This window comes from Pelobates fuscus, chromosome 4 (genome assembly GCF_036172605.1).
Source record: "Pelobates fuscus isolate aPelFus1 chromosome 4, aPelFus1.pri, whole genome shotgun sequence".
Lineage (NCBI taxonomy): Eukaryota > Metazoa > Chordata > Amphibia > Anura > Pelobatidae > Pelobates > Pelobates fuscus.
The window spans coordinates 99,680,084-99,705,148 of record NC_086320.1 but is presented as its reverse complement, the minus strand read 5'-3'; the positions used below and the strand labels follow the sequence as shown (position 1 = coordinate 99,705,148).

At 40.4% G+C, this 25,065-nt stretch overlaps 1 protein-coding gene across 1 annotated transcript; it reads left to right on the top strand.

Annotated features, from left to right (window-relative positions):
* Positions 1–156: 156 nt before the first annotated feature.
* MCM4 (minichromosome maintenance complex component 4) lies at positions 157–20,906 on the top strand. Its single transcript, XM_063451400.1, has 17 exons — positions 157–248; positions 4,292–4,365; positions 5,224–5,388; positions 6,839–7,002; positions 7,087–7,188; positions 7,692–7,787; positions 7,867–7,962; positions 9,500–9,638; positions 9,727–9,947; positions 10,651–10,771; positions 10,913–11,172; positions 13,341–13,706; positions 14,663–14,790; positions 15,097–15,304; positions 19,277–19,505; positions 20,282–20,415; positions 20,572–20,906. Exons 2-17 carry the CDS (start codon positions 4,296–4,298, stop codon positions 20,662–20,664), a joined length of 2,592 nt encoding a protein of 863 aa, XP_063307470.1. The 5' UTR covers positions 157–248; positions 4,292–4,295; the 3' UTR covers positions 20,665–20,906.
* The last annotated feature ends 4,159 nt before the right edge of the window (positions 20,907–25,065 follow it).

Sequence of the window (25,065 nt, the reverse complement as noted above, 5' to 3'; positions counted from 1 at the left end):
AGAGCGGCTTGTAACGTATTCAATTAAATCGCATTATCCTAACAGTATACAGTCATGACTCCCCCACTCAATATTTCACTTGTTCAAGAACACCCCCCCCAAAAAAAAAGACTAGGGTAAAAAAAAAAAACCCGCGAAAGCAGTCACGTGACGCGGTTTGGCGCGAACTCCAGTGGCGGGAGACTGAGTGCCATCGCCGAGCTGTCTGTCTGTGTGTGGCTGTTCTAAAGAGCGCGTCGCGAGCACAGGTGAGAATAGCGCCGAGCGTGATCTCTCGACTAACGCGTACTGTGCTCAAACTGCTTCCATGTGGATTGGGGGGGTCTATCCATAGGGATGGGCTTGCGGATGCCTGTAGCGGTATACACGGCGTCATGGCGGGCCGGTATACACTGCACACTGTCATGCTTAGGATGTGAACATAGGACTGTCCAGGGAATAGACAATAAAATAAACCCACCTGGAGATCTAGCTGTTCTGGAGGATTATTACAGTTTTGTCAATTTAGGCCAAAGTCTCAATCACCAGCTTAGTTAAAGGGACACTCCAGGCACCCAGACCGCTTCTGCCCATTGAAGTGGTCTGGGTGCCAACTCCCACTACCCTTAACCCTGCAACTGTAATTATTGCAGTTTTCATAAACAGCAATAATTACCTTGCAGGGTTAACTCCTCCCCTAGTGGCTGTCTAGCAGACAGCCACTAGAGGGCACTTACAGCATCATAGCACAGGTTTTGTGCCAGAGCGTCGCTGGACGTCCTCGTCGCTCAATTCCCCATAGCTTTCCTATGTAGCGCTCTAATGCAGCTGCGCACGTGCATTAGGTCTTCTCGGTGGGCGGGATCAGTCTCCCCCGTCGGCTGCCGTGATGAAGGGAAGGGGCGGTGGTGACCCGAAACCGCTGCCGAGGGTGCATCGGCGGTGGTCTCAGGTAAGCCTTCAAAGCAAGTGCTTTAGGGTGTGTTGTTTCTTTTAAATAGTTAAGTAAACCGTGAATACAAAATTTAAGCCAAACCATCATCCGAGCATTCCAATTTTAGCCAGAAGTCCATCTAGTGGTTGTCGGAGAAGCTTATATTTTATATATACATATATAACATCTCCCTAAAATTTTATTATATTTATATAGCGCCAACAAATTCCGTAGTGCTTTACAATGGGTGGACTAACCAAACATGTAATTGTAACCAGACAAGTTTGACACACAAACAGGTTTTGAGGGCCCTGCTCAATGAGCTTACATGCTAGAGTGAGTGGGGTAAAGTGACACAAAAGGTAAGGGAAGTAGATTGGTAGAATAGTATTCAATGAAGACTTAGTGTGGGTTTTTTTTGTTTTTTTTTTTTGAGCCATTAACCGTTTAATTTAATATGCTTTTGTGAAAAAGTGAGTTTTTAATGATTTTTTTTTTTTGAAGGAGTGGAGACTGGGTGATTGTCTAACGGAAAAGGGAAGGGAGTTCCACAGGAACAGTGCAGCCCTAGCGAAGTCTTGGATACGAGCATCAGAGGTGGGAGTACGAACAGAGGATAGACGCGGGTCTTTGGCAGAGCGTAGGGGCCTAGACGGGACATACTTGTGTATTAGGGAGGATAGATAGGTTAAGTAGAGATTGGAAAGCAAGAGCCAGAATTTTATATTGAGCCCTATATCTTAAGGGAAGCCAATGTAGGGATTGACAGAGGGATGAGGCATGGGAAGAAGGTGAGCTTCGTCGCCACATTCATTATTGACTGCAATGGGGCAAGTTAAGTGCACGTAAGACCAATGAGAAGTGGATTGCAGTAGTCAAGGCGAGTGAGGACAGTGGCATGGACCAGCACCTTGGGTACATCTTGTGTTAAGTAAGGGCGGATGCGCGCAATGTTTTTAGATGGAAGCGGCAGGATTTGGCGATAGACTGGAGATGGGGGTGAAGGAGAGGTCGGAGTGAAAGAGAACACCTAGGCAGCAAGCATGTGTAGTGGAGCTGATGGTAGCACCATTAACATGGAGGCAGACAGAAACGGGAGTAGCAACACTTGATGGAAGAAAGACCAGAAGTTCTGTTTTGGACAATGTGACTGACCGCCTGGCACCCCGACCGGGTACCTCCATCAATTGCTGCTTCCTAGTACTGGTGAGTACCTTAAGCACCGCACTGGAGCACTGTAAACCCCACAAACCGCCGCAACTTGGTTGGGGTCTCGCCGTCCTCCACCGACCCAAGACCAGGATCCAGTGGGTAGGCCTCTCCTAGTCCAGAGAGCATAGCAGAAACAGCTCTTAGAAGGGCTCGTGATTATACTCAAGGGAGTAAAGTGATTATAGCAATCCCCAGAGTGTTTGTAGTTCTCCAATCCCCCAAACATGAGCCAAGACTTCATGAAGGGGTAAAGCATCTATTTTAATGGGAGCCACAGCTGGCCTTTTATGCCCCCCAAGCAAGGGGTGCGCCCACATGAACCTTGTTGCGGACAGGGACACAAAGCTTACAAACCAATCACAACAGTAATTTAATGTACAACACTCGCATAACAAACGTACAATCCCTCCCCTCTGCCTGTGAGATAATTGAGTCATGTACACAATTATCTCCAGGCAGAAAAAAAACCGCGTATTTTGCAAAGTCCCATCCATACGTACCCCAAAATACAACATATCCCCATAAATGTTACATCCCCTGATCTGGGTGAACAACATATCCAAAAATCACCCAGATCAGAGCAGGGGTTTAGGAAATTCCTGGAAGTTTCTTTTTGACTGACCGCACGCATGGTTTCATGCCCAAAGCAGTTCCAGAAAATCAGGCTGTGCAGTCGGTCTATTTCAAATAGTCAAAAATACAATTCAAATTACCGAACGTAGCCGTTCGTGAATATAGTCTGTGTATGTCTCTTGTTCTGGGGCATATTCTTACGGAATGCTGTTCGAATAGCCGAACCTCCATGGAAGGTAAAGTTTTATCGGTGTTCGTGCCATCGAGTGTCCGGTTTGAGTTCAATGCACTTGACGACCAAACACAGCTGGATGCGTTCAACTAAACTAGATGGCCACCGCCACGCGTTCCAATGTCGAATGGCAGCCACTGGCAATGGCAGTTCGAATGGTTACTGTCTAAACGCAAACAGGGCCTTAACCCAAAATTCAATACAGGGGCCATAGTCACAGGGCATGAGACTGGCAAACAGGCCCCTCCAAAAATCAGTGGCTCAGTTTGTCACAGACAAGTTGAGCTTAAGGAAGTGGGCAGCCATCCTGTTGGAAATAGCAGAGAGGCAGTCAGAGACACTAGTCAAGAGGGCGGGGAGAGATCAGGGGAGGACAGATAGATTTGCGAGTCATCTGCATAGAAGTGATATTGGAAGCCAAGGGAGGCAGTATAGATCGAGAACAGTATGGTCCCAAGGGCTGAACCTTGGGGGACACCAACAGAGAGAGGTTGTGAGGAAGAGGCACAGCCAGAGAAAGAAAGGCTAAAAGAGCACTGGGTGAGGTAGGAGGAGCACCAGAAGAGCGCAATATCTCTTAGACCGAGATTACGGAGGATGAAAAGAAGCTGTTGATGATAAACAGTATCAAAAGCAACGGAAAGGTCAAGGAGAATTAGGATAGGGTAGTGACCATGAGATTTTGCAGCGAGTAGATCGTTTGATACTTTGGTCAGAGCCGTTTCCACATAGTGCTGAGCCCAGACTGAAGTGGTTTGAGCAGAGAATTGGAATCGAGGAAGTCTGTCAATCTAACATACACAAGTTTTTCAAGGATCTTGGACGCAAAAGACAGTAGTGAGAGAGGGCGGTAGTTAAACGGGGACTTAGGGACAAATGCATGTTTGAAGGGTAATGGAAATATGCCAGAGGAGAGGAACAGATTGAGAATTTTAGTTTGAGGCAAAGTAAGAGAAGGACAGAGTACAGAGGAGATGCAAGGGAATGGGATCAAGGGAGAGGGGAGGGCAGGAGGAACGGAGCACATCAGAAACCTCTTCCGCCGTAGCGGGTGCGAATAAGCATGGAACAGCAGAGCGAGTGAGGTTGGAGGAAGTATTGTAAGGGGAAGGAGAGAGATGCGATCTCTTCCCTGATTGTAGAGATCTTGTCAGTGAAGTGAGTTGCAAAGTTTGTGGTGGTTTAGTCGGTAGGAGGAGGAGGAGGAGGAGGAGCAGTATTGCAAAGAAGAGTTAAGTGTGAAATAGTCGTTTGGGTTTATGGGAGAGTGTGGTTATGAAGGTATTGAAGTAATTTACTTTTGCAGAGGAAAGAGCCAAGCTGTAAATTATGTAAAGCTGTAATTATGTCTTTGTCTTCAGTACCATGTCGTCTCCAACATCAACACCAAGTCGAAGACAAAGCAAACGTGGGAGGAGCAGCAATCCCTCAACTCGTAAGTAACTTCTTCTTACAGCGATTCGCTCGCAATATTTATAGATGATCTTGTGTAGGGGTGCTTAACCTTGACTCTTTAGCAGTTGTACTACATTTCCCTTCAATCTTTGCCATTTAGTTGGCAGCACATTTTAGAGAATATAGTCCATCTGATGAAATGTCAAGGTTGTATTCTCTTAATGTGGTAGAAATGTTCATGTTCATTTGGGCTCATGTATATCAAACAGGAGAAGCTCCCCCTCTCCCATAGGTGATGCTCATTAGCATCTGCATACCTTCATGTGCTTAGGGCTATAGAAATTATGAAGAAGAAAAAAACATAAATTTCTGTTATAGTAAATGAATAATCTAAGGCTCAAATTTTCACTAGCCATTCCTCTTGTGTTATGGATCTTCAAGGCTTGCAGTCGCGAGTAAACTTAAGGTGTTAGTAGAGTAGGACTTGAATTTTAAAGGACCTCTATAGGCACCCAGACCACTTCAGCTTAATGAAGTGGTCTGGGTGCCAGGTCCATCTAGGGTTAACCCTGCCTGCTGTAAACATAGCAGTTTCAGAGAAACTGCGATGTTTACATATGGGTTAATCCAGCCTCTAGTGGCTGTCTCATTGACAGCCGCTAGAGGCGCTTCCGTGCGTCTCACTGTGATTTTCACAGTGAGAAGACGCCAGCGTTTATAGGAAAGCATTGAGAAATGCTTTTTCTATGGACTGACTGAATGCGTGCGCGACTGATATATATATATATATATATATATATATATATATATATTTCATAAACACCTGGTGACTTTAGTATAAATTAAACATTTTTGATATGTGGTTATAGAAATAATATTGTGGTAATATTTTTTTCAGCCCGAAGTGAGGATGTACAGTCTCCTCCGTCACAGAAACGGCGGACTGAGGACTCCACATCGATGGGAGAGCTGCTGCCAATGCCGACATCCCCATCTGGTGACCTTCAGAGTCCCAGTGGACAGGAATTGCTGTTTTCAAGCCCTGCACCATCAAGGCATTCTGGTATGTTGTTTTTATATTATTTTTTATTATACACGTCAGAGGGATTGGGCCAAAATATTGGTGTTTTTTACTTGGGGGTGATTTTTTTTATTTTCACCATGCTACTGTATGTACAGCTGTTTGATAAAAAATTTGTTTCTTCCAAGTCGTAAATTAGAAGTTAAATATATTTTTTTATTTTCATAATAGAGTGAACAGTGGTGACATTAATGCATAGACATATTGAATATGTCCGACATACGTATGACATTTCAGAGATTAAACTATGACTGCAGCAATGATCTCGGCAAAATGTTTATCGTACCCCACACATGCTTGGATGTGGTTCTGGTCTTTTTTTTAATTTTATTTAATAAAGATGCTTCAGGTTACGAATATTTCAAGGCTGCCTACATAAACTGCTACTTTTAGGTCATTTCAGGTAGAATATTCTATTTTGGGGGGAATTTTCCTTGCCTGCTTTTTACAGTCCATGGAACACTCAAGGACCCAATAATTTTTACTAGAATTGCAAACAAAAATATATTGTATCAGTAGCATTAACCCTAACGATGTGTTCTTGCACATTTCGTGGTATATATGTCTGAGGGGGATAATGAGCATCAAGGGCAACAAATACACTCAATGTTCAGCAAATACAATCATCTGTCGACCATTCAACATCAATGATGCTGTAAGAGCTTACTTTTTATTTAAGCAGAAGAAGAGGTCTTTATTGTGCTGTATGACGTGCATTCTCTGAAACTCACAGATGAGGCAGATATTCTGCTAAAGTACAGAATCTGTTCCATCAGTGGCTGCAAATTTGCTCTTAACCACAATACACTCACTGACATGCTTCATGAATGCGATGAGGTACCTGTTTGGAATGCAGCATATAGTTTTTACTAAACATCTTTTTTGCATTTGTGCCGAAAAAACAAATGGTTTCATATGTACATTTTTTTTAAAAAAGCAAGATGGTGTGGTTAGTAAAAAAGAAAACATCTGTATAGATAAATAATGGTGCTGAATTCCTCAATTTGCATTATCTGCATGTTTGTTGATTAGTAGGCACCCAGGTCTTTATTAATCGGTTGGTAACCCTATTCTTCAAAGTGTTTGGAAAACATTCAGGGCATGATTTACCTTATAAATTTGTCATGCAGAGCATGGTCTGGTTATGACCACTGAAGGTTGTATTTATTTTACAGTAAGGGATCCTTAATATATACATATCATATACCTGTTTTTTAATCGATTAGGATTTGGGTAAAGATCACATTTTATGCTAAAGTAATTTTGCAGTGTCTGTAATTTTGATTGGTTTGCAAAGTGTCATGATTGTGAACACTGGACCCCAGAATACAATGGCATTTCTAAAATAGATAAAAATGTCTATACATAAATATTAATTATAATGTATTTTTTTATTTTTAATGTACAATGTTTATTTTTTTTATATTTTAAGCTCTTCCCAGTGAACTTGACATGAGCTCCCCATTGACGTATGGAACACCTAGCTCAAGAGTTGAGGGCACACCGAGAAGTGGCATTCGGGGAACTCCTGCTAGACAGAGACCTGATCTCGGATCAGCTCGGAAAGTGAAGCAGGTGGATTTGCAATCAGACCAGGTTAGTAGTGGATGCATATTTTGTAATCTTATGTTTCCTGAATTGTTTAGTATCTATAAACCACTTGTATTTTTATCTTTGTAGCCTGTTGAAGAAGAATTAGTGACAAGTGAGCAAAACGTGGGACAGAAACTTGTGATTTGGGGAACAGACGTTAATGTTACTACATGCAAAGAGAAATTCCAGGTAAATGCTTGTAAAAGGTTTTTGTACGTTGTGACTAAAGTCCTCTAATGTGAATACTTCCCATCCTGCACTCTTTGTCAATTCCTGTATTTTCTTTATCCTCCTATTTCAGTCTGGTTTTAATATTTGAAATGCTTAGTTCTGAAACATAAAATGCAAAGCAAAACATATAATCTTACCCTTTAACGTATACTTTAGGTAATGCTGGCAAAAGCAGATTGTTCATTTGTCGGGAAATAAACTGTAAGCTTTAAAGGGCAACTCAAAACCTTTCTCTCAGTATCTGTACGCATGTGTGCGGTCAGAAGTAAGGGAAGAGGGGAACTTTAAATATTTTTTTAGCTGATAAAGATTTTAGTAACCCTTTAATAACATTCTTCCCTTTTACAGAGTATGCTACTTAGTTTCTACCGATTTTACCAGAGTGAATACAATGAGGTTTTTGGCAGTTTCACATATTCTGGGATGCTTCAAATGTTTTTTTTTGTTTTTGTTTTTTTTAGAGATTCATCCAGCGATTTATTGATCCTAATGCAAAAGAGGAGGAAAATATTGGCTTGGATCTGAATGAACCACTCTACATGCAGAGACTGGAGGAGGTATATAGATGCAACCTTTCTTAAAATTAAAAGACCTCTTGTAGAATGTATTTTGTAACATTACATTTTCTTATTTTAGATTAATATGATAGGGGAGCCATTCTTGAATATTGACTGTGACCATCTGAGAACATTTGACCAAGATCTGTATAGGCAACTGGTTTGCTATGCACAGGTAATCACTGAATCTTCTGGTTTTCTTTGTCAGTACCTTGTACAAAACACTAATCTATCAAAATGTTGCATCCGCTATTTCACTAAAATTATAAGGAATAATGGATAGCTGCAGATATGGATATAAAGTGTGTGTGTGTGTGTAAATTTTATTTAATAGGTATAATAAAACTTTTCATCTGAGATTGAGGAATTTGCACATTTAGGCAAAATCCATTATAACAGTTCTAAGTTGTCAAAGAACTAATAAATTGTAACTGAGTAGTATTTATTATCGAAATAGGGCTAGTCTATGGATGAACAAATCTACTGGTTCCACAATTGCTTAACGAATTGATTTAATACATAAACAGGCATTTGATCCACTCGACACAGCTGAAAGGGATTTGTGCACAAGTGTATGTTGTCTTCCATAAGCAATCCAGCATAAAAACGCTCCCTATCAGCTGGCCCTATTTTACTGATTCCATTTTGAAAGTAATGGGTAACTTTTTTTTATGCAAAGCTGAATTGAAATTCTTTAATGCGTGTCATCTGTAGATGGAATTTTACATACTTATTACATCTTGAAGGCAAGGCATGCAGACTCCTTACTTACTGTTTGCAAATGAGTTGCAAAAAGGTCTATTAGATTTTCCTCATGTAACCAAGATTCTCAGCCTCTGTGAACTTGTAGAACATCTCTTAAGGTGGAACTGTCCCATTCCATGATTTTTGGTATTATGTTTGTTTATCCCTATGTTTGTCAAGTACATATTTATGAAAAATTAAAATAAACATAGAAATAGAGAATTTTTATAAAGTTATAAAACAAATGTAGAAATAAACACGTCTTTATCCTGCAACTGGGAGCTCTCTGTCAATCATTTGATAAGCGGTACGCTTTGCACATGGCATTCACCATAGAGAATGCATGCAGAGAAGAAAAGAAATAAAGCCGTGATTGTATTTCTCCTCTCTATTTGCAATGTTTGCTCTGACTTGTGTTGTCTGAACTGAATCGTCATTTTCTAAATGTTATTGAAATTGCAATGAAAATGTATTATCTCATGGAGGGAAAAAAGGTTACTACGTGTTATAGGAGATTTTCAGTGTTTTATTCAGTGGTGTAAATTCTACACGTTCACTTTAAAGTAATATTCCAGACACGTAAAACACTTCAGCTTTCTAGTCTGTTCTCTTCTTTAAAAGTTTGTGTGTCAATCTTAATAGAAATCATCAGGTTTTTTTTATAACTCAAGGCTTATAACACAGTTATAACACACTGGCTTTTGGGGATGAAATCATATGGCAGTGATGCAGTACCTGGCTCCCAAGCAATAATTGCACCATAGCTATTTTAGTCAGTTGAAGTGGTTAGGGTGTTTACAGGATCTTCAGCTTTTTAGACAGCAAGAAGGACCGTATGGATGTCATATTGTACAATTGAAATGTTCAATTTAGCTATCTTAGTACTAAATCAATGCTTGAGAAATTTAAAATGCTATGTTTGTCTTTCTTCTAATGCTATTAAGTTATCTAACCTGCTATGCTTACAGGAAGTTATTCCAACCTTTGATATGGCTGCAAATGAGATTTTCTTTGAGCGCTACCCTGATTCTATCTTGGAACATCAGATTCAAGTCCGCCCATTTAATGCTGTAAAAACCAGGAATATGAGATGCTTGAACCCTGAAGGTATGTTTTCATTTGCTTTACTCTATAATGTTGTGTTCATGCAAACTCTTACAGATGTTTTATTTTTAATCTGTGTGTTGACTTTCAGATATTGATCAGCTGATTACAATTGGGGGTATGGTTATTCGAACATCTCAAATAATTCCCGAAATGCAGGAAGCATTCTTTAAATGCCAGGTGTGCGCATTCTCTACCAGAGTGGAGATTGACCGTGGTCGCATTGCAGAACCATCTGTCTGCAAACACTGTAACACTACACACAGTATGGCTCTGATTCACAACCGCTCTATGTTTTCAGATAAGCAGATGGTAAGTCACTATTACAATTTCAGGTATAGTTAATAGTAATTTATTTTTCTGTGGACACAATTCCAGCTATTTAGTTACTTTTTGGGATACTCTTGTTTTACATGATTTCCTACTAAAAATTCTAAGCTAGTGTGGAACAATTTCTTGTATGTCTAGTGAACAGAATTAAACTGTTATTTCTCTATGGTTAGTTAATATTGATTGTGTGTTTGTATTTTTTACTCACCCCTCCTAGCACCATCTTATGCACTGTTTGCTTGCCTTTTTTTTCCCCTTTCTCTCTCTCCCTTCCCTCCCCCCTACCATCACTCTAATCTTCGCACAATATATTTACGACCCTCTGCAAGAATGGTGTCTTTTCCATCAAAACTGTCTAATTTCTGCACTCATGTCGCTTTAACCCCTGTATCACAACTCAACTTTGAATTCTCTGTGTTGTCTTTGCTCAGAAATGCTTTAGGCTTGAGAAAGGGAGGTTCTCCCGAAAAGCTTGTCATTGCAAAATTGTTAGTCTAATAAAAAAGGTATTACAAAATATGAATTTAATGTTTTTTTTTACATCTATATATACATAGATATATATCCAGTTTACATTCAAAACCTTAAATTTGTATTATTTAATTTATATATATATATATATATATATATATATATATATATATATTTTTTTTAATTTTTTTTTTTTTTCCTTTCCCTCTATTAGATTAAATTGCAGGAGTCCCCCGAGGATATGCCAGCGGGTCAGACCCCTCACACAATTGCCTTGTATGGTCACAATGACCTTGTGGACAAAGTGCAGCCCGGTGACAGAGTAAATGTGACAGGTACACCATGCTAGATCACCATTTCATTTGTGTATACATAAAATCCTAAAATAACAATTGAAGTGTCAGTTCTAGTTTTCTTCTGTTTTTCTAATTTCCTTAGTAAACTTAAATTCTTAACTCTTCCACATCCCTCAATAGGGATCTACAGAGCCGTTCCAATGCGAGTGAACCCCAGGGTCAGTAATGTAAAGTCTGTGTACAAGACTCACATTGATGTAATTCATTATCGGAAGACTGATTCAAAGCGCTTGCATGGCATTGACGCAGACACAGAGCAGAAGTTGTTCACTGAGCAGCGTGTGGAATTTTTAAAGGAACTAGCTTCTAAACCAGATGCATATGAAAGGCTTGCTGCTGCTATAGCTCCAAGTATTTATGAACATGAAGACATCAAGAAGGTATGTTTTTATTGTATGAAAGCTTAGTTACATCTAAAAGCATTTTTTTGACGGTCATAGTTTGCAAGGTGTTTTTTAATTTTATTTATATACAAACAAACTTATGTAGGGCCAACATATTCCGCAGTGCTGTACAATAGGTAAACAAGGCTAACATTTAATTCTAATAAAATACGTTTACTAAATGGGTACACTAGATGAAGTGGGGTCTGCCCAAAATAGCTTATATTCGAAAGGCATGAGGAACAAATACACAAAGATAATTGAGGGAATAAAATGATCTGTACACACCTGAAGGATGGGAGGGGTATTCTTGAGGAGGTTCCACAGTAGATTGAAGACATCAGATGAAGTTATTCTTTACTAAAGAAGTCGTTTTATGGATTTTATTTATTTTTTGGAAGACTGTAGAGGCTGGGAGAGTTGAATGTGAGAGGGCATTTGATAAGAAGGGGGCAACCTGGAAAATTCCTGCAGTTGAGTCTGGGCTGCGAGAATGGGATAATAGCAGGAGTTGGCAAACAAAAGAGCATATCTGCTAAGTATGGGTACGAATATGGGGAGCTTTGTAAGTAGCCACAAGAACTTTGATCCAAGTCCTAAATTAAACAGAAGCCAATGAGAAGAATGACAGTGATGTTTGGGAGTTGCTAGACATAAGATAGAAGAGTGTGTCTAAGACATTAATTATGGACTGTAGAACGGCAATCTGGACACTTTTCACGCATATGAACACTACAATGAACAAGGCAGGAAACGAGCATTGACAATCACGTTAGTGGCGTCCTATGTGAGAAAGGGGTGAACACAAGGAATGTCAATGACAAAGCATTCTGTCTTGGAGAGGTATACTTTTATTAAAGGGAAACTATATTGCCACGAAAACAAACTTTTTCCTGGCACTATAGCTTTCCCCTCTGTCAAGGCCCCTCCCCCTCATGTGGTGCAGAAGGTGATGATAACCCCCTTCTGTCACTTACCCGGGTCCAGCGACAATGTCCCTCAGCGCTGGCTCGAATCTGCCGCGTTCGCATTAGGATTTCCACATTGGGAAAGCATTATTCAATGTTTTCATATGGGGATTCCGGTGACACTGGAAGTCCTCATGCATAGCGTGAGGGCGACCTAAAGACCCGGAAGTCCCTCTTGTGGCTGTCTGGTAGACAGAAACTATAGGAGGAATTAACCCTAACAGATAATTATTGCAGTTTCTTAAAAACTGCAGTAATTACATGCTCAGGGTTATGGGTGGTGGGCCAAGTCTCTGGCAAAACATTAGGATGTGGCAACAACAAAGAGTATCTTTAAAATTCATATAAACATATTTTTTGTTTTCTTCCCCAGTTTCTTTTGTGAAACTATAAATACTAGAGAGAAACAAAAGTAAAAAAAAAACAGTATTTTTTTTATATATATATATATATATATATATATATATATATATATATATATATATATATATATATATATATTTGTATTTCTGAATGCACACTGTATTGCAGGTTTTTCTGCCAGACAAATTAACAGGAATGTCTGTACCACCGAATGTCCACCTTGCTATAAAAGTTCTTAATTCAGACTGTAGAGTGGCAGGTAAAAAGATGCAGTTAGTTATAAATAGGTCAGTGTTTAACACACACATACACTAAAAAGTATTAAAGAAGAGTGTGAGTTCATGAAATATATCTGGCAGACACATGAATATCTTTATAACCCTTCTATAAATGAGACATTTTAACTATAAATTGATTATGAAGGAAAAGGGAAATTAAGAACAGGGGAAGGAGGAAATGTGTGGAGAACTAAGCAGTATAGTGTTGGGTGCTTATTGTTCATCTAAGTCAGGGGTTCCCAATCCAGTCCTCGAGTACCCCCTTCCAGTCCAGGATTTAGGGATTACCCTGTTGTGTCTAAAGTTTTTTTTTTTTTTCTCTCTTCTAAAAATACCTTGGACACCACTGGGTAATCCCTAAATCCTTGACTGTTGGCGGCACTTGAGGATTGGGTTGCGAACCACTGATCTAAGTGATAAAGTTCTCTAAACTAAAAACATATTAATCTATTTCTCATCAGCACTTGCATCCCCAAACACACAACTTTAACACTCTTTTGTCTTCTTCAATCCAGGTAAATGGCAGTCATATTTATTTACTTAATTTTTTTTCCAGGGTATTTTGCTGCAGCTGTTTGGAGGTACCCGAAAAGACTTCAGTCACACGGGACGAGGCAATTTCCGCGCAGAAGTCAATATCCTTCTGTGTGGAGATCCAGGCACAAGTAAATCCCAGCTCCTCCAGTATGTGTATAATCTAGTGCCCAGAGGACAATATACATCAGGGAAAGGTTCCAGTGCTGTAGGTTTAACCGCTTATATCATGAAGGACCCAGAAACCAGGCAGCTGGTTCTGCAAACTGGGGCATTGGTTCTTAGCGACAATGGTATATGCTGCATTGATGAGTTCGACAAAATGAATGAGAGTACCAGGTCTGTGCTGCATGAAGTAATGGAGCAGCAAACCCTCTCAATTGCAAAGGTAAGGCCATTGATGGATTAATTTGTTTTCATTGCTGTTTTGCAATCTTGGATTATATTATGATTATAATTGAAAGTGTATCCTTGCTGCACCTACATATTTATTTAAAAAAAAAAAAAAAACACTAATGGATGACTTGCAGTTGCTTACCCTGGTTCTTGATTACTTGGTGAAGGTCAGAAGAATCTCAAAATGTTGTGATATATGAAAATAATTTTTACTAAAGGCAACAGTATAACTTATCCATTAAAGAACCATTCCATTCCCCTAAATGAGTTCAACTTGCTGAAGTTAACATCCTTGCAGGCTTATTTTTTTTGTGTGTGTGTGTATATTATATATATATATATATATATGACACTCCACTGCTTCCTAAATATATAATCATTGTTTAGTATATATACCCAATGTGAACATGCATGCCTTTAATTATGCATTTTATCATTGAGGTTATATCTAAAAAGAACTTGTAAAACCTGTTCATTTGTCTGCTGTCTTTGCAAGCCCTCCTCTTCTAACCCCACCCAGACTTTCTGTGGTTGTCCAATCAGACTTCCCAATGCAGCTCGATGAGAAGTCTTTGCAAGGCAGGTGCCCTGGGCAATTGCTGCCTCTTGAGTTCCTCTGAGCTAATCAAACCAGGGAGTAATTGAACATGTTGTCTGCTTGGAACTCAGTGGGGTGTAACCAGGTTAGTTCATAAAAGTGTCAATTTCTATATAAATCTGCATGATTTGTAAAAATGAGAAAAAGGGCTCACTCTTGACACACAAAGCTTTTCAGCAAGCTTAAGTGCATTAGGGGTCTGGAGTGTCTCTTTTAATGCCAATATCAACAAAAATCTTTCAGTTGTTAAGCAGAGCGGAGTTTCCTGGCTTATAAGTATAGTTCAACCATTTTGGCGTCAGTGTGTGTTTACTCCACTAAATTATGTATGCTTGTTTTATTTATTTTAGGCTGGAATTATCTGTCAGTTGAATGCCCGTACTTCAGTCTTGGCTGCTGCAAATCCAGTGGAGTCGCAGTGGAACCCAAAGAAAACCACTATTGAAAATATCCAGCTTCCTCATACATTATTGTCCAGGTATTGTTATAGCTGAAATGTTTAGCCTATTGATTTTATATGAACCTAGCTTTGACAAATAGCTGTACAAAAAGTTAGATTCTTAGAAATATCCTCCTAAAATAGATTTAAACACATTAAAATTTTCAATGTAATATTTTAGGAGAATTTCACAAGACCATTTTACTTGTAATGGTTGTAAGCCAGGTGCTATAAGGTGTTGGTGATGTGCTGTAAATTGTGTCCTTGTCTGCTTTATTTTTCTGTTTTGGTGTTCTTTCATATTTAAATTCATGTTTGTGGGTTTTTTTTTTTTTTTTGTTAAAGATTTGACTTGATTTTTTTGATGCTGGATCCTCAAGATGAAACGTACGATCGCCGGTTAGCGCACCATCTTGTAGCCTTATACTACCAGAGTGAAGAACAGCTAAAAGAAGAGCACATGGATATGGCTGTGTTGAAGGATTACATTGCGTATGCTCGCACCTATGTAATTCCTCGACTTAGTGAGGAAGCGGGCCAAGCTCTCATTGAGGTAATGTTTTTTTAATCTTTTTAAGTTGATAGCCAAACTAATTTAACAGCTATTGTTATAATACAAAACTTGATAACACACACACACCCACAAATGACTGTTTCGAATACCACTATGGTGATAAAATAAAAGGAATTTATTTATATTTTTATATATATATAATATAGTGTGTGTGTATATATATATATATATATATATATATATATATATATATATATATATATATATATAGATGTGTGTGTATACCACTGTAGAATAAGCAGAACTCCTCAATGTTCTTACAAAAACGTCATAAAAAGACAAAATATCTACAATTTGAAGGAGAAAGAAAACCTACATAGAGTAGCACAGTTTAAATGTAAGTGCAACGAATGGTTAATGGTTGCACTCACTAGATTATGAATAATATCAGACACTTCTCAGATACTTGAGATTTGGAGATTTCCTCGATGTAGCATGAAGCAGATATATGTGGAAAAGGGACACAAAATATGTGGCGATTTATTAGTAAAAACTTACAATTAGGACAAAACAAGCGGACCCAGTGGGAACCGGAAACACCCCCTTGTTAGATGCAAAAGTGCTGATGTGCAGAAGGTTCTTATTACTGAAAGTGCTTGTGCAGGTAGTCCTTTTGTAAATCTATTAAAAGTCCACAATGGTAATTAAATAAATCAATAAATAAACCTTGCAATTGAGCAGCCCTACGCATTTCATCTGGGTCTCCAGACTTCCTCAGGGGCACAATATCACAATGGATATTAGCAGCATAAGTGTGTCCTACCAAAATGTCTACATAAATAGCCTGACAATCTTTTCCCGGGTCATCAGCCAATCCCGGTTGGAGGTGTCGGCTTTAGATGGTTACTCATTCAGCCTAGTCGTGGAACGTACATACTCGCGTCCGCCGGACCGATCTCTTCCTTTAGGTGCATTGGAACGCACATGCGGTCCAACGGAAACTTTGTCTTTTACACAGTGTTTAGTCCAACAGTTAATCACGGTCCATTTCCAAAGTGCTCTTATCGGTCCAAAAGTATTCCTGGAGCTTTCTTTATAAAGTCCAGTCTAGCTGAAGATTATATTGCTCAAATATCCAAACAGAAAAAAGCAAATGGTGATAAATGGTCAAATCTAAATATGAGATATATAGAATATGCCATAAAAAATAATTGAAAACAACTTTCATGTTCTAAAATAGATCTAAACAATCGTTAGAAGTGTCATAACCAACAGTACCAAAATTAAATGAGTTTTTTTTTGTGTGTGTGAGAGATTTTTCAGGCTTCAAGTGTTAAAATGAAGATTGTGAGTACATCTCAGTACAAGAGAAAGTATACCTATTGAGAAAGAGGAAGGATAAATGTAAAAATATAATTAGAATAATGAAAATGTTATATGGAATAAAAATCAATAAACTACAAAAATGTATATGGAATAAAAATCAATAAACTACAAAAATGTATTTAAAAAAAAAAATAGACCAAGGGGCGGAGCCTGGCTTCCAGGCTGCATGGACGTGCTGCAACAGAGCTCCTGAGCACAATGGCACAATTCGGGGCAAAAACCCCCAAAAACATGCACGCACAGCACCTGGAGGGTGATAGAAACTTGGGGGACACCCGGACAAAGCGATGGATACCAGTTGTTAACCCACTACTTACCGGGAACCGGCACCAGCAACTTGAGGCCTACTTGAGACCCTGTAGGGGAGAGGCGGCCGCTCTCCTCGCGGGTAACCCTGCGCATGGAACCTCCACGCTACTCACCCCCTACCCCCCCCCCCTTTGGACCGGCGGGGGTCATCCCGGTCTGCAAAGTGTGTCCGGAACCACCAGCTATACGGGGATGCGAAGCTGAGATAAAGCAGCGCCGGCACCCACACAGCTCCCCCAAGATGGCGGCAGCCGACACGCTGTTTGCAAACAATCAGCTACAGCTAAAGATGATCCGACGAGACACCGCTCGGCGCCTGAACGCGATATTCAGCCGCTTCTGGGCACAACTCAATGACCGCATAAGAGCAGCACAAAGCACTCAGGAACCTGCACAGACGGCGGGTAAGAGGGGGCAGGGAAGGGTACCCTCGGGCACAGCGACAGGCAACCTACACACACCCAAACCACAGAGCCCACCCGGGCTGAAGGCCAAAAGGGCGAAGACCCGGATGCATCGTCCACACGCATATGGAGGCTTTATCGCCGCAAGCGGCCAAAGTCCAGCAGGCCCTCCATTGCCCCCGAGAGGGGTAGCAACTCAAGCTCCAGTAGTTTTAGAGTTTGTGGCACAGAGATGCAGGCCTACAAAACAGCCTGGGGCTGGAAGGATGTCTTCACACTGCTCACCGCTACCGCAGCCTTTAACATCACCCCGACCAATGCTCACTGTCCCACAAGAGAAGGCGTCGGCTGATAGAGACTCTCTGCGTACAGTCCCAAGACACGTCAGCGCCAGGCCCATACTCCCTTAGTTTAAGCCTGGTAAACCAAGTGTCCAGGACTGACAATCTTACCTATGAAGCACTAAACCTGTTGATCCAATTGTATGGCGGCAACCTGCGGAATCCCAATGGCGAACCCAAGCTGCCTCCTGAGAGAAGGCGTCGGATGATGGAAACGCTAACCGACACATTCTGGCTGTGCCGAGAACCGGGCATTACACAGCATCGACTTTGCCACGCCACTTACCAAACATATGGACTGTACCGGGCAGCAGGACACTGGAGAGACACTTGAGCGAACCCCAGACAACAGTGAATGCTTATGTGGCTCATCTAAGGCTAACTAGCTTTCTGATAAAATATTGTGTTTTAAACATGTTAGCTAGTCTCTCCCCAGATTGTCTACCTTGCTTTATCTGCATGCCATTTATTTACTTCACCTCTCATGCATTGTCAAAAGCATATTGCTAGCTATTTCAATATTGTCTGAATATGCCTTAATTAACTAGATAGCAACTGCGCGATCTTTGAGGTGTAGTCTAAAATTAATACTGTGTGCACAGCTTGTTAGAGACTCCCCATTTCCTGAGGGGGGCACACTAGCTCAGCCTTGTTCACTTAGTAGCCTGTAATTTTTGACCCTACATCGTTTATTGTGTTAGCATGTTCCTACTGTTTGAGTTAAACCTATGCGACAGGGAAATCTTGAACCTGCTTCTTTATTTTATACAAAGCTTACACACTTAAAAAGAGTGTGTTATCCGCATGTAACCTTATCCTGTACCTATTATACTAAAAAATGTGCACTGTCTAGCAATTACCCTACTTGTTATCTATGCCAAGCAGCTCAAGGAATGCCATTGGGGTACCTAGAGCCAGTTGTAATCACTATATGCACTGCAAAAATAACAAATTTGGGTGTAATGTGTTAAGTAAGTAAATCCAAAAATCCTCCATTCTCAATTTGCCCATCAGGTCGATTCTCCCCGTTCATCCGGTGTGACCTATTTCATTAAAACAAATGAAAGGTTTTTAAAACTAAATTTAGGGCACTTGTTGCAATGTCGTGGCAGTGAATGTGTTTCAATCTATTTCTTTATATCATTGAGGTGTTCCATAAATCTTATAAGTGTGCAGATCTACGACGCCATCTAAACATTAGATCTGCACGCTTATTATATCACGTTATTTGACTCTAATAGATGGTTTTCTCCTTTTCATTTATTTTTTTCATTGTACCGCTAGCAGTTTTAGATTATAGGAGGAAGAGAGAGCCTTAGATTTAGCTATAATACAGTATAATATAAGATACCTCCACTATATAGCTGTTTTTTGTCACTCTACAGCTCTTAAGGTATATCTTTCTCTACCCTCCTTTAGATTGTGTTCTCTCTACCTTTAGAGTTTTTTAGTACATACCTATTAAAAGTTTGTTTTAATTGTACATACCAACTTCCACTACCCTATACTTCTCCTTTTTCAAAGACTCTTGTGTTTTGGTGTATTTTAACAAGCATTTAATGTTTTTCTAGGCTTATGTAGACATGAGAAAAATTGGAAGTGGTCGTGGAATGGTCACTGCTTATCCCAGACAACTGGAGTCTCTTATCCGCTTATCAGAAGCTCATGCAAAAGTACGGTTTTCCCAGAAAGTTGAAACTATTGATGTGGAAGAGGCCAAACGACTTCACCGTGAGGCATTAAAACAGTCTGCCACAGACCCAAGAACTGGAATTGTGGATATCGCCATTCTCACAACAGGTGATTAATACAGAGCCTTCACCATTTTAGTGGGACTGACTATAATAGATAGAACTAAATCTAGTTTCATATAAATATAATTGCCTTCTTCCAGCTTTATTTGCATAGTTACCTTAGGATTAAACTGTGTCAATGCAAGCTTTCTATGTTGATATGAAAAGATTTAAAGAACAGTCACCAATATTTTTTAAGATAACAATCCCTTTTATCACATTTTGAAAGTAATAGATTCTTTGTTAAATGAAGTTTCTGCAAAAGATAAGAAAACTCCGTCTCTGCCTTTACTATATGACCGGATACGAATGCCATATACATACTCAAACAGTAATTTAATTTGACAGTAGGTTTGATGATGATACTGCATTGTGTGAAGTAGGGAAGACCATAGACTAACTGTTGGTTTTCAAACACTGTCTGACTTAAGGTGTATGTATATAGTCCAGATCTTGTCCTATACTAAAGGTAGGGCTGAAATTTTCTCTTCCATGTCGCCCAATGTACTTGCCGTCAAACAGTAAATTCTCCTTGCTGTCCCTACAAGTATAATTCCGTTCTCTATGGCCCCCTTCCCTTTTTGCCCACTAATTGTAATACCTTACTGCGCCCTAAACTTCAGGACTAGCTAAAATAGTAAAACAGCCTTGGCTTCTCGTTCAGTTTAGCTAAAATTTGTAATGGTACTGGTACTTGTTCATTAAAGCTTAATAGCCAGAAATGGTGGAACAGAAGCATTCTAACGGTTTTTTTTTTTTTTTTCCTTCCTTCATATTATTTAGGAATGAGTGCAACTGCACGTAAGCGAAAAGAGGAATTGGCTCAAGCTCTGAAAAAGCTTATTCAATCTAAAGGCAAGACTCCTGCCTTAAAATATCAGCAGTTGTTTGAGGATCTCCGTGGACAGTCTGATGCAGTAAGTTTGAAATGTCGGACTAGTTTTTACATATTTTAAGAAATCTTTCAATAGTCTTTGTACTCGGGTCTACTTTTGAATCCAAGCGTTGGAGTGTAAAATGAATGCTGCTAAAAAAAATAGTAACTCATTTTATTTAATTTTTTTCATTTTCAGGCCGTTACCAAAGATATGTTTGATGAAGCATTGCATGCTCTTGCGGATGAAGATTACCTGACAGTAACAGGGAAAACTGTCAGGTTGCTGTAGAATGTGGAATGGGAAATCAAGCAATAATGTTTATTGCTATGTACGATAAGAAGCATGCAACGGCAACAAGTTGGAATGGTCTACTTGTCATAGTAGATGCATTTTTTGGATATAATTTCCATGGACCTATTGTAAACTTTCAATAATAAACTGCAGTGTTGAGTTTAAATGCTTTGCAAGAATTCTTATATGTAACTGTTTTAGGCTACCATGCAAAGTTGTCTTTTTTTTTTTCTGTATGAGTGAGCAATCTATATTTGGGGTGTAAAGGGGGGGGGTGGCACATCTGCAGATAAACTTTCATATGGCGATAACTAATGTGTAATATTCAATAAAAGGAAATATTCTCAGCGTATGGTGTCTATTGATTTTTTTTTTTCATTTTTAAGCAAGTTTGGGAAACCTGCCATAGAGGCCTAAAGAATGCCACACCTCTCACCTGTTTTATGTTTTCGCCCAATATGGGAAGAAAATCCAGTGATGGTAAAATTCAATGACAGTCCAGTTACTCTTATTTTACCATACCACAACCTCTACCACTAGATAAAATCTGGCTGCTTAAATTCTAAATGTGGCCAAACACTGTTGTATTGGAAAGGGGTGTGTCACTCCACCATACACCTTTGTTTAGATCAATGCTGGAATTATGTGAAGTTCCATAGGGAGATTCTGTCTACATAGTTATTTAAACAATGTATAATAATTACCCTATCACACTTCCATCAATTTATTATCTAAATACCAAATCTTTCACTGACTTGTAATGGTACTGAACCTCATTGGTGACCGCACTTTGTTCTCTTCCCCTTCATGCTAGAACCCTTATAAAAATATTTTTAGTTTGAAATAGCATTACATCTGGATATTTGTCCTATATAGAAAAGTAATTCAGAAGCAAATGGTTACATTTTGATTACTTCCCCCTTATTTCCACCTAGTTAAAGGAACACTATATTCAACATATAAAAGCAAGAAAGACAGGTCCCCTAGCCTTCTTTCTTGCTTTTATTTTAGTTTCCCATTAAACATAAATAAATGAGTGCTTTTTATCATATAAACTTACCTCTCTTCCAGCGCCGAGCTCCTCGGTTGCCCACACTGCCTTTTTTGTCTCAATCAGACGAGTCGTCGCTCTGTTGCGCATGCGCGACATCGCGCTGCACCAATCTGGTTCTTCAAAGAGCTGCATTGAATGCTGCTCTACGAATGAACAGCGCTCTACCGCGCATGTACGCGTTCGCGAGCTGACTTACCGCTCAGCTCATTGTCAATGCCCGCCCCGTCCTACCGCAACCCTCCTAAGACAAAAGTTTGTATGCAAACACTATACAGGCATACCCCACTTTTAAGTACACAATGGGACATTGTGTAAAACAAAAATGTAATTAACCCCTTAAGGACCAAACTTCTGGAATAAAAGGGAATCACGACATGTCATGTGTCCTTAAGGGGTTAAAGTGAAGCAATACCTTTTTTTCACTTCCCAATGCATGTACTTCATTGCAATAGTCATTTACAGGCATAACTAATACTGCAACTGCAGATTTCTATTGAGGTGTGAAAAGTTCTTGCCGCAAAGACACTGAACTGAGCTGCTCCAGGCGAGAATAGAACCTTCCATTTCCTGTTAACTCGCGGACAGAAGAGGCACGGGAATGTCTGTACTCGCGATTGTACTTAGTGAGTGTATGTAAAGTGGGGGTATGCCTGTATAGAGATCTCTATGTATAGTGTTTGTGTACAAACACACACATTGTAAATAAATATTGTTAAACATATACACACTCTATCTTTCTATCTAACTCTATATCTGTTTCAATCTATCTCACTCAATCACTTACACACTCTCATACAAACTCAATTTTTAAAATAAGTTTACTTATTGTTTGAAGTAAGTAGATCCTCCTGCTTGGTCTTCAGCCTGTCAGCCTGAGACGATGCTGTGTGTGCAGGAGATCTCCCACACGGTCTGCTCTGATTGCTGATAGGCTCTGGGTTACTACAGGACACAGGAGGCATGTTTAGAGTGCATCCTGTGTCCTGATAGCACATTTGATGTTTTAAGCCAAGCGTGAAGATGACGTGATGAATGTGAATTAGGCAGCACTTAACTCGGAAGTCCCTCTGGTGGCCATCTGACTGCCACTTGAGGTGTTCCTAGTTTACATGAAAAAGATGCCACAGGCATTAAGCACTGTGGCAATAGAGGGTTAATTTGTCTGGTTAGTACAGTCAGGGAAAGTTTAGAGCTCATGACCCCTGGTTAGGTTGTTGGGCAGAGTGGGACAAGTAGCTGGGCAGATTAAGTGACACAGCTGTTGCTGGGGACAAGAGCTGGCTGAGGATTGGTTGCTGGCCGCGAGCCAGCTAAGCGCGGGAAGCCAGGTAAAAATAAAAGGTGGCAGCTAGTGATGTCGCGAACGGAAACTTCCGTAAACGTTTGCGAACCGGCGAACCGCCATTGACTTCAATGGGCAGGCGAATTTTAAAACCTGGCCACAAAAGTGATGGAAAAGTTGTTTCAAGGGGACTAACACCTGGACTGTGGCATGCCGGAGGGGGATCCATGGCAAAATTCCCATGGAAAATTACACAGTTGATGAGTCTGGTTTTAATCCATAAAGGGCAGAAATTACCTAACATTCCTAAATCACAATGGATATGGATTGACACCTGACATATTGACACCTCGACATATGGATTGACACCTGTCCTCAGAGACCCTGATACACACTGACACAGAGCAGAATAGGGACTGTTCCCCCTACATAGGGTCACTTGGCAGATATGGATTGACACCTATCCTAAGGATCCCTGAAACACACTGCCACAGAGCAGAATAGAGACTGTTCCCCTTACATAGGGTCACTTGGCAGATATGGATTGACACCTGTCCTCAAAGCCCCTGATACACACTGACACAGAGCAGAATAGACTGTTCCCCCTACATAGGGTCACTTGGCAGATATGGATTGACACCTATCCTAAGGATCCCTGATACTGACACAGAGCAGAATAGAGACTGTTCCCCCTACATAGGGTCACTTGGCAGGTATGGCGTGGTCGTGGGAGGAGGAGGATGACTTTCACCTCTTCTCCTGTTAGATTCCCGTTGTGCTGTGACATCACCCTCATACGCTGTGTAAAGCATACTTTTTAATTTATTTTGCAAATGCTGCATCCTTTCTGACTTGTAATTCGGTAACATTTCCGCCACTGTCTGCTTATACCGGGGGTCTAGTAGCGTGGACACCCAGTACAGGTTGTTCTCCTTCAGCCTTTTTATACGAGGGTCCCTCAACAGGCACGACAGCATGAAAGACACCATTTGCACAAGGTTGGATGCCGAGCTACTCATTTCCCGTTCCTCCTCCTCACACAGAGCAGAATAGGGACTGTTCCCCCCTACATAGGGTCACTTGGCAGATATGGATTGACACCTGTCCTCAGAGACCATGATACACATTGACACAGAGCAGAATAGGGACTGTTCCTCCTACATAGGGTCACTTGGCAGATATGGATTGACACCTATCCTAATGATCCCTGATACACACTGACACAGAGCAAAATAGAGACTGTTCCCCCTACATAGGGTCACTTGGCAGATATGGATTGACACCTGTCCTCAAAACCCCTGATACACACTGACACAGAGCAGAATAGAGACTGTTCCCCCTACATAGGGTCACTTGGCAGGTATGGATTGACACCTGTCCTCAGAGACCACGATACACACTGACACAGAACAGAATAGAGACTGTTCCCCCTACATAGGGTCACTTGGCAGATATGGATTGACACCTATCCTAATGATCCCTGATACACACTGACACAGAGCAGAATAGGGACTGTTCCCCCTACATAGGGTCACTATGTGCCTTTTTTTTTGGTTTGGTTTTTGAAGCCACAGTGCAGCACCAGAGGGCCGAAAAAATTAGGCATGTACACATGCCTGAAAAATTAGGTATTGTTGCAGCCGCTGCTGTAGCAGCGGCCATAAAAATTGATGTTTGTTTCCCAGGCAGAAAGTGCCCTAAAACATTGCTGCTTGAACCCTAGTTGGTGGCGGATAAGTCACGCAACTCAACCGGCATTCAGAGCTAAAATACAGCAGCGTATGGACCATTTTTAGCCCAAGGCAACTCATCTCATCAGGCCTTTTTTAGTCGAATGTATCGCCCAGTGTCAGTCCCTTCGGGATCCATCCCTCATTCATCTTAATAAAGGTGAGGTCATCTAGACTTTTTTGACCTAGGCGACTTCTCTTCTCAGTGACAATACCTCCTGCTGCACTGAAGGTCCTTTCTGACAGGACACTTGAAGCGGGGCAGGCCATAAGTTCTATCGCAAACTGGGATAGCTCAGGCCACAGGTCAAGCCTGCACACCCAGTAGTCAA